We start from the raw sequence: 16,848 nt of genomic DNA on the forward strand, positions 1-16,848 counted from the left end.
AAAAATGGGTTAAAAATTAAAAAACTATCTCTAAAAGATATTTATTATTAATTATATCGCATGTGTGTATTATTTGAAAAATACTTTCAAATATGTTTTTTTATCTATTATATAGTAGTAAAAATATTTTCTCAAGTTTCCTAATGTTATTAATAATATTTTTCTTTTCAAAAAAAGGGACTCCCTAATATGCACCACTTTTCGAGTGGTGCAATTTTACACCACTTACTTTGACCGGTTATAACAGGTCAACACATTAATTTTTTTTTTTTAAAAATATCATTAAAAATTTTGTTATATATTAAATTTCTTTAAAAAAAATGTGTTGACCTATTATACCAGGTTAAAAAAAAGTGGTATAAAATTGCACCACTCTAAAAGTGGTGAATATTAGAGGTCACCAAAAAAAAATTATTATATTTCAATAATATCCTTTACTCACAGAAAGATAACTCTAACCCAAGCCATTTAATTATAGATAAAAAAAACCCTAATACTACTATCTATTTAAATGTCTAAACACAATAATTTTTTTGTAAAGAACTATTTTAATATGTATTATTTATATAATAGCACTATAGTAATATTCATATATATAGTATTAAAAAATATTACAAATAAACCGTGCAACGCAAGAGTATTATATCTAGTGTTAAACTTAAAGGGAAGTTAGTTCAATTTACCATTATATAATAAATTATATGCTACTCTAACGTAAAAAATTTGTCTGTCCGATTCGAGAAAGCGACATTAAAGAATGATTAACACAAATATGGCTTTCGTGGAAGCTGCAAGTATCTGAAAGTCTTGAATTAATTCAAACATATGCGTATGGATAGGTTAATAAATAACGTTGATGGGAAATGTCTTAATCAAAATAATAGTATCCATTTTTTTAGGAGGAATTTCTAAACATTTAGCAAAAATCTTAGTTGTGGTGACTGAAAACATGGTCAAGGGGCATGTATCTTGACCATTCAATGCACCCATTATTTCCAACTGTGTTAGAAAGCTTTCGTGTGCAAAAGATAGTGACTTCTACTAGAGACCACACACTCAAATAAACAAATTCCCAAAGAAAATTCATTCATGAATTTGGGAATAAAGATAAAATGTCATTTTCATTTCGGTATTCACTGAGGAAATTTCAAATCCATTCGCAGCAATGTACGATCTCTCTACTAAAACCTTTCACATGAACGATGAATCTCTTGCAATACGTGACCTGAAAGAGCAGCTACTTGTTTAGGAAACAATATTGGAAGGAAAAGCAGTTAAGTGATTACAGATTCTCCTGAATTGGTGACACTATTAAGTGAATTTTGACATTGAAATGGGTAATGCATAAATCGAATCAGTTTCGAAACTCGCGGTCGTATCGTCTAAATTCTAGAGTCAAAGGAGAATGAGTTTAATGGGTCCATGTTAAAGGGCAATTCTATTTTGGAGGATTTGGCTCTTAATTCAGGAACTCTAATTATTATTTTTTAAATAAGGACCTTAATGTCGAATATGTTTTTAAGTTTATTAAATTTGAGATTTTTTTTTACATCGGAAAGATAAATTGCACCCATTAAAAATTTATATCTGGATCTCCCCTACCCCAACCCATATGTCTCGCAACTCCTATCACTTGAGTTATCCTACGGGGTCTTAAATTGAGATCTTGGTGGTAAGGAGTTCAAATTTTCACAATTTAAATATTGTCTTTATCCCTGATTTATACATCATAATATAAAGTGATATCTACAAAAACATTCATAGTTTTTAGTCTATGAAAAAAATTGCTTGACTGAAAATAGTCATGATGACGTGATAAAGCATTTTTGAAATTTTTTTTACCTAATCACCCGCTCGCGTGGTAATTCTAGTCAACTACAAGTGTCTACTTATAATTTTCACATCAGATTTAGTCCTTCAAAATTCTCTATCATCAAATTTAGTGCTATCTATTTTCCAATTTTTCATCTTCCTCCTCCTCCTCCTACCTGCCACCCTTCCTCCTCCCAAATCCTCAAATCACGCGAAAATTTCTCGACAAAAGACATAACACAATACATTCTCGCTCATTGTTTTCTATTTCCCCTCTTCTCTCTCTTCACCCATCTTTATATTCATAATAGAACCTTTTAGAACCACAAAAAACAATCACTATATATATATATATATATATATATATATATATATACTTCCTCTGTTTCTATTTATAAGTCACAAATAACTAATTCTCTTATATTAAGAAAAGTAGTTAGTAATAATAAATTTGTAAAGGAAATGATTAGCTTTCCTAGACTACCCTTATTTACTTTCCTATGATTTTCTCTCTCCAAGTTAATAGTCAAAAAGTTCATAATCTCTTTCATATTAAATATGAGGGTGAATTTGGAAAAAAAAAATTAATGCTTCCTAGATATTAGAAAGTGACTTATATTTAGGAACAATTTTTTTTCAAAAAATGTGACTTATATTAAGGAACGGAGGGAGTATATATATATATATATATATATATATATATATATATATATATATATATATATATATATATATATATATCCCCTCTATTTTTTAGGCATGTCCAAGAAGGCTCGGCATGAACCGAATCCGACAAAACCGAGGCCTTTTTGGCGGAACTGGACGGGCTGGGTAACATGTCATGCGGTTGATGAAAATCGGTTTTAGGCGAGCTGGTCGGTCAAATTTGATTTGGGGTATGAACCGGCCGAATAGCGATAGAAATTAAAAAAAATTGGGCCAGGCCCATTTCCTATGAGTGCAGGACCTATAGATCTTCACCCTCAATTTAAGTGCTAACCCCAATGGTAAAACCCTAGCCTCTCCCTCTCTACCTTCTCAACGCGTCTTCTCTCCTTTCTCCTTCCGACTTCCCAGCAGGTTTTGCAACCACTAATCCATGGCTAGAACACATCCTTGAGAATAATTTATAGTTGGTAGAAAGTATTTTCATATTGTCTTGTGGTCTTGAATGTTGAAGCTCTGCAAGATTTTCTAAAGATAAATATTTTTGAGAGAGCCAAATCTTGCTATCTTTTATGTCTCGCCAAACATGTCATCCACATATAATTGCAAGGTGATAAAAGAATCATCCTCAAGCCTCTTATACTATGTACAATGATCAAAGTTCAACCTTTGTACCCAAGGCTAACAAAGTAGGAATCAAATCTCTTGCACAAACACCTCGAAGTCTGGTTTAGACTATACAAAATTTTGGTCAACCTGCAAACCATGCTTTATTTTCCCTATTCTTCACAAACTTCTAGATTTAGCATACATATTTCTTCTTCAAGATCTCCATGAAGAAAAACAATATTAACATCGATATGTTTAATGTTTAAATCAAATGCATCACACATAGCTAACACCTACTCTGATAGTGGTAAGTCTAACCATTGGAGAGAATATTTTATTGAAATTTGTGCTTTCCTTTTGATCATGTCATTTTACCATCAGTCTTGTACTACTCCCTCCGTTTCAGAAAGTTCGTAGTTTTGGGTATGATTTCAATATCCCAAATAGTTTGTTGTTTTAAGATGTCAATGCATTTTTCCCCATTTTTTTCCACCTATACCCTCATTTAATACATTTTCTCTCACTTATCACTTTTCATATTAACCAATCACAACTCTTCTCTATTAATTACATTCTTCTCTATCTAAGTATAACTCAATAGCTGCACATCATACTAGTAAAATTAAATAAGGGCAATCTAGTCAAATTACACTATCAATAATTGATTTCTTACTCTTCATGCCGCAACTTTAAACTACAAACTTTCTGAAACGGAGGGAATATATTGTTTTACTTGATCATTTCCATCACGTTTGATCTTTAGACCTACTTGTTGTCAATGGCTTTCCGACATTTTGGAAGTATAACACAAGATCTCATGGCTGGTCTATATGTAAGGCTTCCATTTATTCTTTCATTGTTGACATACTAAGATAGGGATGACAATGGGTAGGGTCTGGGTAGGGTACTATAGTACCCATCCCCATACCCGCATTTTAAAAAATTACCCGTACCCGTCCCCATACCCGCGTGGGTAGCAACTTGAATGCCCGTCCCCGTACCCTCTGGGTACCTATATCCCCGTACCCGTACCCATTACCTGCAATTTAGCTAACCAAAATATATTTTTCACTATTTTTGTTAATAGAAAACAAAAAATACAACTAACTTTTAAAATAAAAAACACTAATATAAATACAAAAGATTATCTACGTAACAAATAAAATCATTCAACTAAGAATATATTTTTTTAGAACGAATAAGCAAGAAAGATATAACTTACATTTTAATTTTGGATTTATAATATAGTCCTAAAGTTGTAGGTTATTAATTTTAAAAATAAGTGGGAGTAAATTAGCAATGATTATGAATACTTTAAATAATCACCTATTTTTAAAATAAGTAAGTTTGAAACATGGTAGTCAGTATCGTGCGTATCGCACGATACGTATCCCGATACGATACGAAAATCAACCAAACGATACGTATCCCATGTATGTATCTTTTTGTGTTCGTATCGTGACCTGTATCGCACATATCGCATGAGTATCGCACGATACGTATCCCGATACGATACAAAAACAATTTTTCAAATGCCGTTTCATCTTACTCCCCTAGAAAAATTAGGGAGTGGGCATTTAATTTCATTAAAAATTAGTAAATTGCTCTATAAAGTGATGTTTTCTTTGATTCTTTCACCCTTTCACGTTCAACTTCACTTCAGCAGCCCTTTCATGTTTCACGTTCAACTTCAGCAGCCCTTTAATGACTTGGAATTAGGGAGTGGACATTTAATTTCATCTCTTTGATGTTTAGTACTTTAGTTTGGCTTATGGCTTGGAATTAGGTTGAACTTGAACTTTGTGAGACTATTTTTCTACTTATGACTTGGATCTTTGATTATTTTGAACTATATTTAGATGATATATTAGTATATTATTTAATATATGACTTAATTTTTTTTGTGTCCGTATCTTACGATACACGTTACGATACGATACGCGACACGGAATTAGGGTCTAACGATACACGATACGTATCTCGATTTGACTACCTTGGTTTGAAAGCTATAGCTTAAGTTAATTTGTTCATATAATAATAATAATAATAATAATAATAATAATAATAATAATAATAATAATAATAATAATAATAATAATAATAATATTATGTGTGTGCGGGTATGGGTACTATAGTACCCATACCCGCACCCATACCCAATACATTTTGCGGGTAATTACCCATACCCATCTAGCGGGTTTTTACCCTACCCATAATAGATATTTTTTGCGGGTACCCTGGTCCGAGACCCATTGTCATCCCTAACTCAGAGAAGCGTTGGAGCAACTCACAGCTTCTTGAAAGGTTGATATATAGTTCTCCTTTATATATTATAAGACAATATGCACCATGACTTGTCATAACATAGTCTGAATTCTAAGATAGTCTAATTATCTAACTTTTTGTTGGTCTAACTTCTGTATCACTGGTTTCTACTAGTAAGTTTAATTGATATGCATTGTCAGTGTAATACTCTACCGCTTCACCTAGCAGCACAATGCTTGTATAGCTCTCCCACAACTCCATTTTCACGATTTAGGTTGCTCTCATTTCGCTCGCCGCTACTACAGTAATCACTTTTACTATATAATAGTTTTACATTAACAACCAATTACAACATACTACGTAATAATAACTTTTGTTTAAATTTTAACTAAACAAAATGTTTTTTTTATGTGGCTAAATTCAATGAGATAACTAAACAAAGTTTACATTAAGAATGCATACCCCTTCATATTTGTTACGTACTCCAACTATGTTATTATTAATAATTCATGAAGAAATTTGTTTGACAAATAATAATAACCATTATTAAGGGCTGCTGGAACGTCTCAGGTTACGCCAAGTTATGAACCGACCACTTGGTACATTCACTTAATTTTATTTTTGGTGGATGAATTGTAATCTTTGCATATATAATAAGGATAAAACTGGTGGTGAATATTAAACTCCGATGATACCTACGAGCCTGAATCTCGACACAACGTTTCTCATAAATAATCCAAGATTCGCTTGCGTATATATATTTCAGGTGAACATCCAAGAAGGTTCATTTTATGTTTAAAAAAGCATATCCATTTTTTAGGTACTGGACCAATTCATTTGGAATAGATCCATGTGTAGTCGCGGGTCTAACTACTAGGGGCATTCACGGTTTGGATTAGTTCGATTTAGAGGGAAAAATTCATCCAATTAAATCACTTCGGTTTTGTTACTTTAACATCCAATCAATTTTTTTCTTTTTTTAAATCTGATCCAATATTTACCAGTTTGAATTAGATTGGATTTCAGTTTTTAAAAAATGTTGTATTTCTCAAAATCAATGAAAAAATAAAAATTAATTTGAAATCGTATAACAACACATTATAAACCTAAACAATGAGAGTTTGAAATAAAAAAGGAAAGACAATCACCAAAGGACTATAACAAATTACCACATTCACTATTTTTGGCTCATTACGTATAAAATAAGAAGAAGAAACTTTTTTAATCCTACATAATAGATGGCATATTTTACAAGTATATTTCACTTTGATGCATATTTTTTAAATTATTCGCTAATTAGAACAAGTATTCTCCATGCTGAGGTTTTGGCTTTGACGCATGGTTTGTTGTTGGCTTCAGACATGGTTTTCATTGGATGGTTTGTGAGAGTGACTTCTTGGATGACATGTGTATGCTAGAGGCACCTGACATATCCTCTCCTTTCCATAGGCTCCTTGGAAGAGGTTATTACTAATTGCTATAGTCATTCTCCCCTGGGCCGTCTTCTTCGAGCATATCATGCCTGAAGCTAATTCTTGTGCGGATTGTCTAGCTGCATTGAGGTTGCACATGTTCTCCAATAGTCTCTCCCTCGTCAGGATCTTTTGACTTTGCTTTCTTTAGATTGTATGAGCTTTACTAAGTTTTTCAGTTTGTTTTTGGGTCTTGTTTTAATTCAGAACTACACAAAAAAATTAATATATACTTTGTGTGGTTGTAACAAAAAGAAATTTAACGAGCTGAGGACACCAACCTCGACCCTAACCACCGTAAATTTCACCGCAAAACCCCGACTCAGCCTTCATCGAGGATCTTGACCTTGTTACTCTATCTCTCTCCCCTTGAACTATTTTTTTGGTTACAAGGAGGGGAGAAGCCCCATAGCAAAAAACCACTAAGACAAAGTAGAGACAGGCAAAACAGACGCATAAAAATGTCCATCTTGAGCTAGAAATCTATGACATTCTCCAACCGGAGCCTCCAAAACATGAGAACCAACAAGGAAATGACGCCCAAAGTGAGCCAAATCATCCGCAAAAGAGTTTACCTCCCTAAAGGTATGCTGAAACTTCATAGCCACATGTTCCTCTGTAGATGACATACAACTTGCCATATCACCATAAGGATGAGACTCAACTTCAGGAGAAGAGAGAAGACGAATGACCTCAAGAGAGTCACTCTCAATGATCACTTGAGGAACATTGAAACTGATAGCAATCTCCACAACTGTCTGCATCGCAGAAAGCTCCTTGAAACACACATTACCATGTGCCAACTCACCTAAATTCCTGCAAAAACCCCTTTGTCATTGCCCATCAGAACTACAAAGCACTCGGCCACAGCTAGCCTGAAAATTCTCAGTCCCAGCACCGTTGACATTAAATTTTACCCAGCCAGGATCAGGAGGATGCCACCGCACATGAGGAGGACGCACAACTAAATATCGAACACACTGCGATGCTCACCTGTAACGTTAGCAAGCTGAGCAGTACAAGTCGTGACCTGTTGCTCCATACCCAATGCCCGGATAAAACCCCAAAGCCATGAGGTAGAGGGCTGAGAATGATTAACGATAGCCTCGTTCCTCAACCGCCAAATAGCCTAGAGGGCCGTGGTGAAGAAACATGGCCACACAACATTAGCCGAAAAAAACTCAACGCCTCTAATGTTGTCAGTAATCCAGTGCTTCCAATCTGCTGAGAAAAACCACCATCCGCTACTCCTTCAAGCAGCTTGTGCAGCTTGTGTTAGAAGGGGACACTGCTATAGTCCCTGAATAAGTGGAGCTAGTCCTTAATAGATGCGCTGCAAAATGAACACATTGCTGAGTGACTCATGTGCTGACGATATCACTGAGCAGTTGAGAGGACTACCTGATTCAACAGCTTCCTGACAAAGACTCGAACCCTTTGCGGTCTCTTCAAACACTAAACATCTTCCAAAGCTTGCCATTGACCTTTTTCATCTTGATAGAAAGGTAATCTTATTGTTTTATCTAAAATTCTATGTTTTCTTATTGATTAGAATACAATATATTATGTATCCATTTTCATGATGCCACAAATATTAGTCATTGTCAAAGTGAATACTTAGTCCAATACAATGGTTAGAGTATGAGAGTGGAGCCCACGAAAAAGAAAAACTTTCCATTAATAAACTTAAGGGTATATATATATATATATATATATATATATATATATATATTCACACTTATATTTTTATTTCTGAACTCATGTTTAATCAATTTGGAATTTTATCACTCATCACACTTGAATTGCAGGCCGACACAATACAGATGTGGCCCAAGCAGCCCAAGAAAAAAATATTTTTATCAAGTAAAAGATGTCTCTCATTCATGTGATAATTCTAATTGTCTTTCTATAAGAAGGTCTTAGATAAAAATCAAGGTCTCAGTTCAACCACGAAAAAAAAAAATATATACTTCATCTCATGTTTGACTAGCCTAACAAATGTTTGGTTTTCTCGGTTCCCTGATTACTTGAACAAAACTCGATGAAAAAACTGAACAGACTGCAACGACAATAACAAATCTTTGTCCAAAAAAGACATGTAAAATTAAATTGATTATGATAATTTAATAAATGATTTTGCATTTCAAAAAACTCGAAAAATAAATTTTAAATAAAAATTATTTTTACGTAAAACTTTTTAATAAATAAATATTTTTTAGGTAAAAAAACATGATTTTAAAATTTGCTTAAGGTCTCATTTAGTGTTGGACCAACTACATTGAAATGTATAATTACAACAAAAATAATAATTATATTTCTTGTCGTATTTTATAAAATATAAAACAGGCTGTTGTGTTGCATTTGTCTTTCTCCACTATATTTTTTTAATAAATAAAAATCCATCCATGACATTCTTTTGGAAGTCAAGTCATCCATAACTGATAACATCCACAAATTAGTTTTATAAATATATCGCGAGAAAATAATTTGATTAAAGTTTTTTAATTTTATTTCCAAGTGTGGAAAAAAAAGGTTTTTATTTATTATAGACAAAAAAAAAACAGAAAATTACAAAGAATGACGTCTTTGATTGAGGTCAGCCACGACTCTGAGAATGCAATTCTGACCTGACCGCCATCCTGATCCACCTATTGACCCACGTGTGCTCATCAAGTATCATCCCATTCATGCGGGCCCACAATTATCACACTACAATCTCGCGCGACGTCGTTTTCTGTTTTTGCGAACCTCATTTTCCTTTTTTTTTTCACTTGCATTTTTTTAACACATGAAGATTTCTTTTATTTTTTTTAACATATATATTTATTTATTTTCTTTTCATATAAAAAGCTTAACCACGAACAAGTTATAAAATAGGTGATGGATACCTGAACTTTTTAAAAATAAAAACTTACACCTAAAACAAATGTTTCAATATTTTAAAAATAAACATTTAATTAATTAAAATACATATATTTTTCATTTAAAAAATAACGTAATAAGTAGTACAATTTTTTTATATGTTATTATTGATTTAATGAATTATAAAATTCTCAATCTATATATAAGTAAAACACACTTGAACCACTACATTAAATACATTAGTAAAGATTGAATGTATTATAGTGTACTATTAAGTAATAACAAATTATCTTTATAATAAATATATTAAGTAATAAGATTAAAAACTGAAAAAATAATTGTATTGTCAAAAGCTATTCAACTACCTACATTAAATATTCACAAAAATACATATATTAAATTATAATAGTTATAATTTAAAAAAATAACTTGAGTTGAAAAATATTAAGAATTAAAATTAATTAATTAAAATTAATCATAAATATTTTTTATAATTAATTAATTTAGATAAAATAGATTTAAAATTAATAAATATTTGTTATTAAATAATTATTGATGGTTAAGATTATCATAGAGTAATTTTCTATTTAACTACAAATATGATGATAAATAAATTAAATATATAAAAAAATAACTTAATTAAATTAGGAGATATATATTAAATATGTTATGCGCGCATGTCATGTTTGGTATAAGAAATAATAGAATAATTTAATTTTAAAATTTTTGTTCGATAATAGTTATAATTTTGATTTAAAATTTGTTTTCTAATAATATTTAATATGAGTTTATAACCTCATATGAGATTTATCATTGTTGCACTCATTTACAATAGACTAAAAATGAGGTATGCAATGGTATTTAATAAACTTGCTAAATGAAATTATATTTGATACAGTCATATATCTACAATATTTCTTCAATTATAAAAAGTAGCAATCATTCTTAACCAGCTTTCACTTTTGCACATTATTATGGTACACGAGTTTAAGAATATTTTTAACTAAGTCCTGTGCTAACCACATGTATCATCTACTGAGGGAATCATGTTCTACTCAAGTGTAGTGAAAGTTAAAGGTCTATCATAAAGTGCAATCCTTAAGGACGGAATCTCAGGGATCGAAAGAGTTAATTTTAACCATTGTAATAGACATTCATTAGGTTGAACGATTTGTGTTTTCAAATTTTCTTATGAGGCTTTATAATTTTTTACTTTCTATAAAACTATAAAAATTGATCGAATAAGATAAATTATTATCCTAATTCATAATTTAAGTTAAAAAATATATGCTCTTACAAATTACAAACTGCATATTAACTAATTAAATACTCATTATGCAATAAATAGTATAATTTTTATATGTGTCACTAAGAATATGCTTCGACATTAAATTTTTATTAGCACACTTACCATAGAGTTTCAACTGAAAACACAACTTTCTTGGCCGAAACATGAAAGCAAGAGATAAATACCATATTATAAAAGTCTTTTTACTTTTATAGATGATTTTACACAAACACGGACTAAATTATTCAGCTCTAATTATATATTTGCATCATTTTACTTAATATTGAGAGTGTATTACTATTTAAACATATAATCACCAAATAAATTGAAAATAATTTTTATTAAATAAACTTAAAATATTAAATATGGGTTTTAATATACAAATAAATTAACCGAAGAGGGGTAGTTCAGTTGGCAACGCAGGCTGAGTGTGTGTGAAAAGCTCTCGGGTTCAATCCCCACACAATACACCCTGGGGAAGGGATGAGGAGCCTTAATTGTGACTAAATCTCGAATCTGTGGTATATCCAAAGAGTGACCGGTACCAAATTCTTATAAAAAAAAAACAAAAAAATTAGTGTATTTTTTGAGCTTCATTAATGTAATTACATATGTTTATCATATTCTTAATTATCTATTATTCAATAATTTTTTATATTACAAAAATTATTTTTACAAATAATAGATACATAACTTAAAAACAAACCCGTGCAACGCACGGGTTTAATTTCTAGTTCAAGTGTATGTCACTACATCATGTGTTGGTGTCTTCTTTCTTGTATCTTCTGGTTTGTCTTTAATACCTTTCTACCAAAAAAATACCCTGTCGATCTTATACTAAAGAAGCATATAGGTTGGCCCAATCATGTATTTAGGCAAAAAAAAAGAAAAATTAAAACTGAATTATATATCTTTTGCGTAGTACTGAAAATAAAAAAGGCTTAATAGCATTTTTGATCATTCACTTATCACGATTTAAAAGTTTTGATCGCTAAAGGAATTTATTAGCCTATAGCATTCCTCACGTTTACTAATTGTTGCAGTTTTGGTTTTTCTTCAACTTTCATCCAATATTTAACGGTTATTTTTTATCAAGAAATCAATTAAAAAACCAGAAACCATAAAATTGTTAATAAGAAAACATAAAACTGTTCTTCAAACCTTACTTTTAATTAAAAATCGTTAAATATTAGATGAAAGTTGACGAAAAACCAAAACTATAATAGTTAGTAAACGTGAGGGACGTTATATGCTAATAAAATCCTTGAGGGGCTAGAACTGTCAAATCGTAATAAGTAAGAGACCAAAAATGCTATTAAGCCAGATGAAAACAAACAATAAATAAAGAAAAATTAAACTATAGACTGCTTATATCTAAAGCAAGCAGCAACAAAAAGTTATGAGGAGAAAGACACTATGAGAGGAAACTACATTATCCGCGCAAACCCAAAACAACTAAATAATCAACACATGAGTTTGTTTTTGGGTTCAAAAAAATTTAGAGTGAGGGAATAGTGCTAAGGCAGAGAAATTTGTCATGCTCAAAAAACATTTATAGAAGAATTATATTTACCTCCCTTCATCATGAGACTAGTAGGAGAGCAAATGACTTTTTATTTTTCATAAATCAGCTATAATATGTGAATTGTGAAAAATTTAATGTTTTTTTTGTGCATTATGCTATAGTTAGCCCAAATATTATAATAGTTGTAAGAACACTTATTTAAAATAATATATAAAAGTTTCATTAAGAATTGGAATTATTAATTAATTAATTAATTATTATCCCGGCCCAAATGATAGCTCAAGTGGTAAGAGCTAGGGACATAAGGGTTGGCTGGAATAAAGAGTGAATGGTATAGGGTTCGAACCCTAGGGAGCACTAATTTACTGACATTGCTATAAAAAATTAATTAATTCTTGAAAATTCAATAAAATAAAGAAAGATTCCTATTAACCCAAAATAAATGCAAAAGACATCCCACAAAAGGCCAAAATAATAAACGATTGAGTCAGATTAAATGAATAATATAACACACAGTAAAATATATAACTGGAAAAATCTTTGTAACACTCATTTAAACACTCATTTTTCAATACTCTTTCATTATTGAAATTTAAGTATAATCCACTAAAAATATGGGTCACATTTTTTATTAAATAACACTCACATAAATTTTAACGAATCTATAAAAAAGTTTTGAAAAGAGACGGTTAAAAGAAAATTTTGCATCACTTCTCATTTTCTCAATAAGTTTTTTTTTTTGTCGACCATTTCCTCAATAACTAGAGTATAGGTGTACCTATTTCTTAGTCTAGCTTAATCCAGGTGATACACCTATGCTATCCCAAAAAAAAATGTCGTTTTGTGATTCGGTTATGGCTTCCAATACATGCATACTTCTGATTTGTTACCTCAAAAACGTGGGGTAATGTTTGATACTGATACCACCAAGCATATTCTAATTAAGGACAGATGACCTAAATTAATTGTAAAAAAAGAAAGAAAAAATTGTATGAATATTCATTTATTCTAATTCAGGTCAGGGACCCAGATGACCCAAATTAATTGTAAAAAAAATAAAAAAAATTGTCCTATTCATAAGGACTATTATTTAAAATTGAGCTATATATATATATATATATAGCAGTAGTACAGCAAGTTTATGATTTTTTATATTTTAAACTGTTTTACTCACTTAGCTTTTGCGGCGGCTTTTACCGTTTTACTGGCGCCACCAAAAAATTGGTTATATATATAGTGGAGTGGGGTTTCAAAAGTGAGTAGAAAATCTAAAAGCAGAGCAACTTGACTCTGAAAATTCTCTTCCTCACTCTCCATCTCTGTCAGTAAATGGATTCACCATTAACCTTCAATTCTTCCAATTCAGAATTCTCCTCTGAATCCTCATCTTTTGAAACCAATTACCTTCCTTTCAACGAGAATGACCCGGAGGAGATGCTTCTGTATGGCATGATCGCCGACGGCGCAAACAGCCTCCACCACCACCACCACCACCAGATGTTTGATGGTAGGGCTATGTCAATTAAAGAAGAGGAGGTGAGTTCGGAGGAGAATGGCTGCGGCAGTAGCCCGAGGAAGGAGAAGTCGTACCGAGGTGTAAGGAGGCGGCCGTGGGGGAAGTTTGCAGCTGAGATAAGGGACTCAACTAGGAATGGCGTGAGGGTGTGGCTGGGGACGTTTGATAGCGCGGAAGCCGCCGCGTTGGCTTATGATCAAGCTGCTTTTGCCATGAGGGGTTCTTCGGCTATACTCAATTTTCCAGTTGATGTTGTGAGGGAATCGCTTAGTGAGATGAATTGTGGTGATTATGGCTCTGAAGAAGGGGGTTCCCCTGTTGTTGCTCTGAAGAGGAAGCACTCTCTGAGGAGGAAAATTGGTGTTAAGAAGAGCAAGGAGAGTGATGGTAGGAGGAGTGGGATGGAGATGAACAATGCTGTTGTGTTTGAGGATCTTGGTTCTGATTACTTGGAACAATTATTGATGTCCTCTGATCAAGTTCCTTGTAATTGGTGAATCGGTTACTTGAAGCACACATAATGCCGACTCTTTTACCGTCTTTGAATCAGCTTCTTTTTTTATCAGAATTTATTCTGAAACACAGAAGCTTCTCTCAAAAATTGATTCTGGCTTCGAAATCAACTATAGAAGAGTTTTCAAACCTGCATTATATACTTTAGTGTCAATTCTCATTTTGTCTCTTCTATTTTTCTTTGGTTCCTTTAATTTGTTCTTGTATTTTTTTTTCTTCTTTCCTCTCTTTCTTAGGGTAAAGGAAGGCCTTTGTTTTAAACTGAATGATCCAAATTGAAGATCATTTGAGTACTCTATGTATTTTTTCTGAATTTTCTGGATTTTTTTTTAATTAATTTTTTTTGGCTCAATTACATATTTACCCTCAGATCCGTTAGTTTTTTGACGGAAAATTTTCCGGGGACCAAAACTGCTGACGGAGACTAACGTCGGGTAGTAGAATGCTATTTTTTAACTCTAGGGACTCCGTTTGCACATTTTTGAAACCTGGGGACCAAAAGTGCTAATAAGCCATTTTTTTTTCTTTTTCCTGGTGTAGGATAATTTCATCTCTACCCTTCTTTTGTGTAAAGCTTAAAATATAGCTAGTGCAGTGATCTTTTGTGGGGCTCAATTTATGTCCATATTAATTGTGGTGAGTGTTGTTTTGTCTTTATCATCAGACTACAAGTCAACATGCACTGTGAGAGGCACGCGTGGTCGAACACTATGAGTTTATTAACCATTTTGCTAACCTTAAATCTGTTCTTAGTATGTACACAGATTTTAATTTGGCAAACAGATTTTCAAATAACAGTGTATATCCCTATTACGAACCAAATTCTAAGCTCAATCTACATTGGACCAATTCACATTGGCCTAATCTGCTCGGTCCAACCGAGGACCGAGCAATTTTAAACCAAGTTGCAATCTAAGCCGAGTTGATTCAAGTACAATTGATTTCATCACAAGTAAAAAAAAAGGATGGCTATCAGCTTTCTTAAAATACTTAGAGCATCTCCAATGGTGAGATCTTATTTTGGGACTTAACTCACTTTTTGTGGGCCCAGATTGCCACATAGGATTTAAGACACTCATAAGATCCCTATGCACATTTCACTCTAGTGATTGAGATCTTATTTTACTTTTAACTGGACTCACAGTACCAAATATATTTATATTATTTATTTCCCTCCCTATTTTTCACTTTGGTTTTTATATTGAAGGAGAGAGAAAAAAATATTATTTTATTTAAGATCCCACATTTGAGAGTATATGAGCTAAGGCACGAATTTTAGCAAAAACTAAGATCTCATGCCACCTAGGATAGCTCCAATAGTGAGATCTAATAAGATCCGGATATTATTTTAAAATCCCAAAATAAGGACTCCATTGGAAATGCTCTTATAGGGTATCCCATATATTTTAGATAGAGAGAACAAACAGTTAGTGTGTCACATTTATTAACACTTTTATAAAAAAGTGTCACCAATCACAAATGCATACGTATAACTTTTTTTTATGGGTAAATAGCCAAGTTGGTCCTTGAATGTGTCAACCGCCTTCAAGTTGGTCCCTAAACTTCTAAAATGCCTCCCACGGTCCCTAAATGTGGCAAAAGTCATTCACATTAGTCCCTCCGTCAATTTTGGTCCACTAACGGAGATGATGTGGCTGTTAAATGCTGACATGGACGGTTAAATGTTGACGTGGATAACGTTAAGCAATTTAGTCCCTGAATATGGCAAATATAGACAATTTAGTCCCCGGGTTAAATTCACAATTTTTCAAAAAAGGTGTAGGTGGGATTCAAAACTATGACTTAGGAGTGGCAAAACAACTCCTTTGCCAGCTGACCTATACAACATAATGTTAGTAATCTGCACTCTGTTGTATTTATTTAACTTCTTGATTCTTATAATGGTTTCAATCTGATTAAATTACAGTACAAGAAGCGACATAAGAGAGACATGATTTTTATCCACCACCTTGACAACCTTGAAGGAGGACCCATAGGATTTAATCTGTGATATGGTGAATATGTTTTCAGTCTTCTATTGAAGTCATTAACCAAAATAGCAAGCATATTTGGTTTTCTTGTTTTGATCTTTTGGGGTTTCTGAGTTGAATTGATCCTCACTACACAGAACTAAAAGCAAAGAAAAGAAGACTTTGTATTTTCTTCATCTAATATGGTGATTGCAACCAGTTTGGATAGCAAAATAGTTCCCAACTAGGTTTCTGGGTTAATTTTCTAGGTTTAGTTGTTAAATTTCTAGGATAACTAGGAGGGTGAGAGAGAGGTTTAGATTTTAATTTAAGATTATGTTTTGGAAATT

General features: G+C 32.2%; 1 protein-coding gene across 1 annotated transcript; it reads left to right on the forward strand.

Moving 5' to 3' along the window:
- The first annotated feature begins 13,749 nt into the window (after positions 1-13,749).
- On the forward strand, positions 13,750-14,821 carry LOC130721116 (ethylene-response factor C3-like). Its single transcript, XM_057571850.1, has one exon. The coding sequence runs from the start codon at positions 13,829-13,831 to the stop codon at positions 14,510-14,512; it is 684 nt and encodes a 227-aa protein (XP_057427833.1). The 5' UTR covers positions 13,750-13,828; the 3' UTR covers positions 14,513-14,821.
- The last annotated feature ends 2,027 nt before the right edge of the window (positions 14,822-16,848 follow it).

The sequence above is a fragment of the Lotus japonicus genome, chromosome 5 (assembly GCF_012489685.1).
Source record: "Lotus japonicus ecotype B-129 chromosome 5, LjGifu_v1.2".
Lineage (NCBI taxonomy): Eukaryota > Viridiplantae > Streptophyta > Magnoliopsida > Fabales > Fabaceae > Lotus > Lotus japonicus.

Excerpts from the sequence above, each read along its gene's own strand:
- LOC130721116 (XM_057571850.1), top strand. The coding sequence starts at position 13,829 with ATGGATTCACCATTAACCTTCAATTCTTCCAATTCAGAATTCTCCTCT.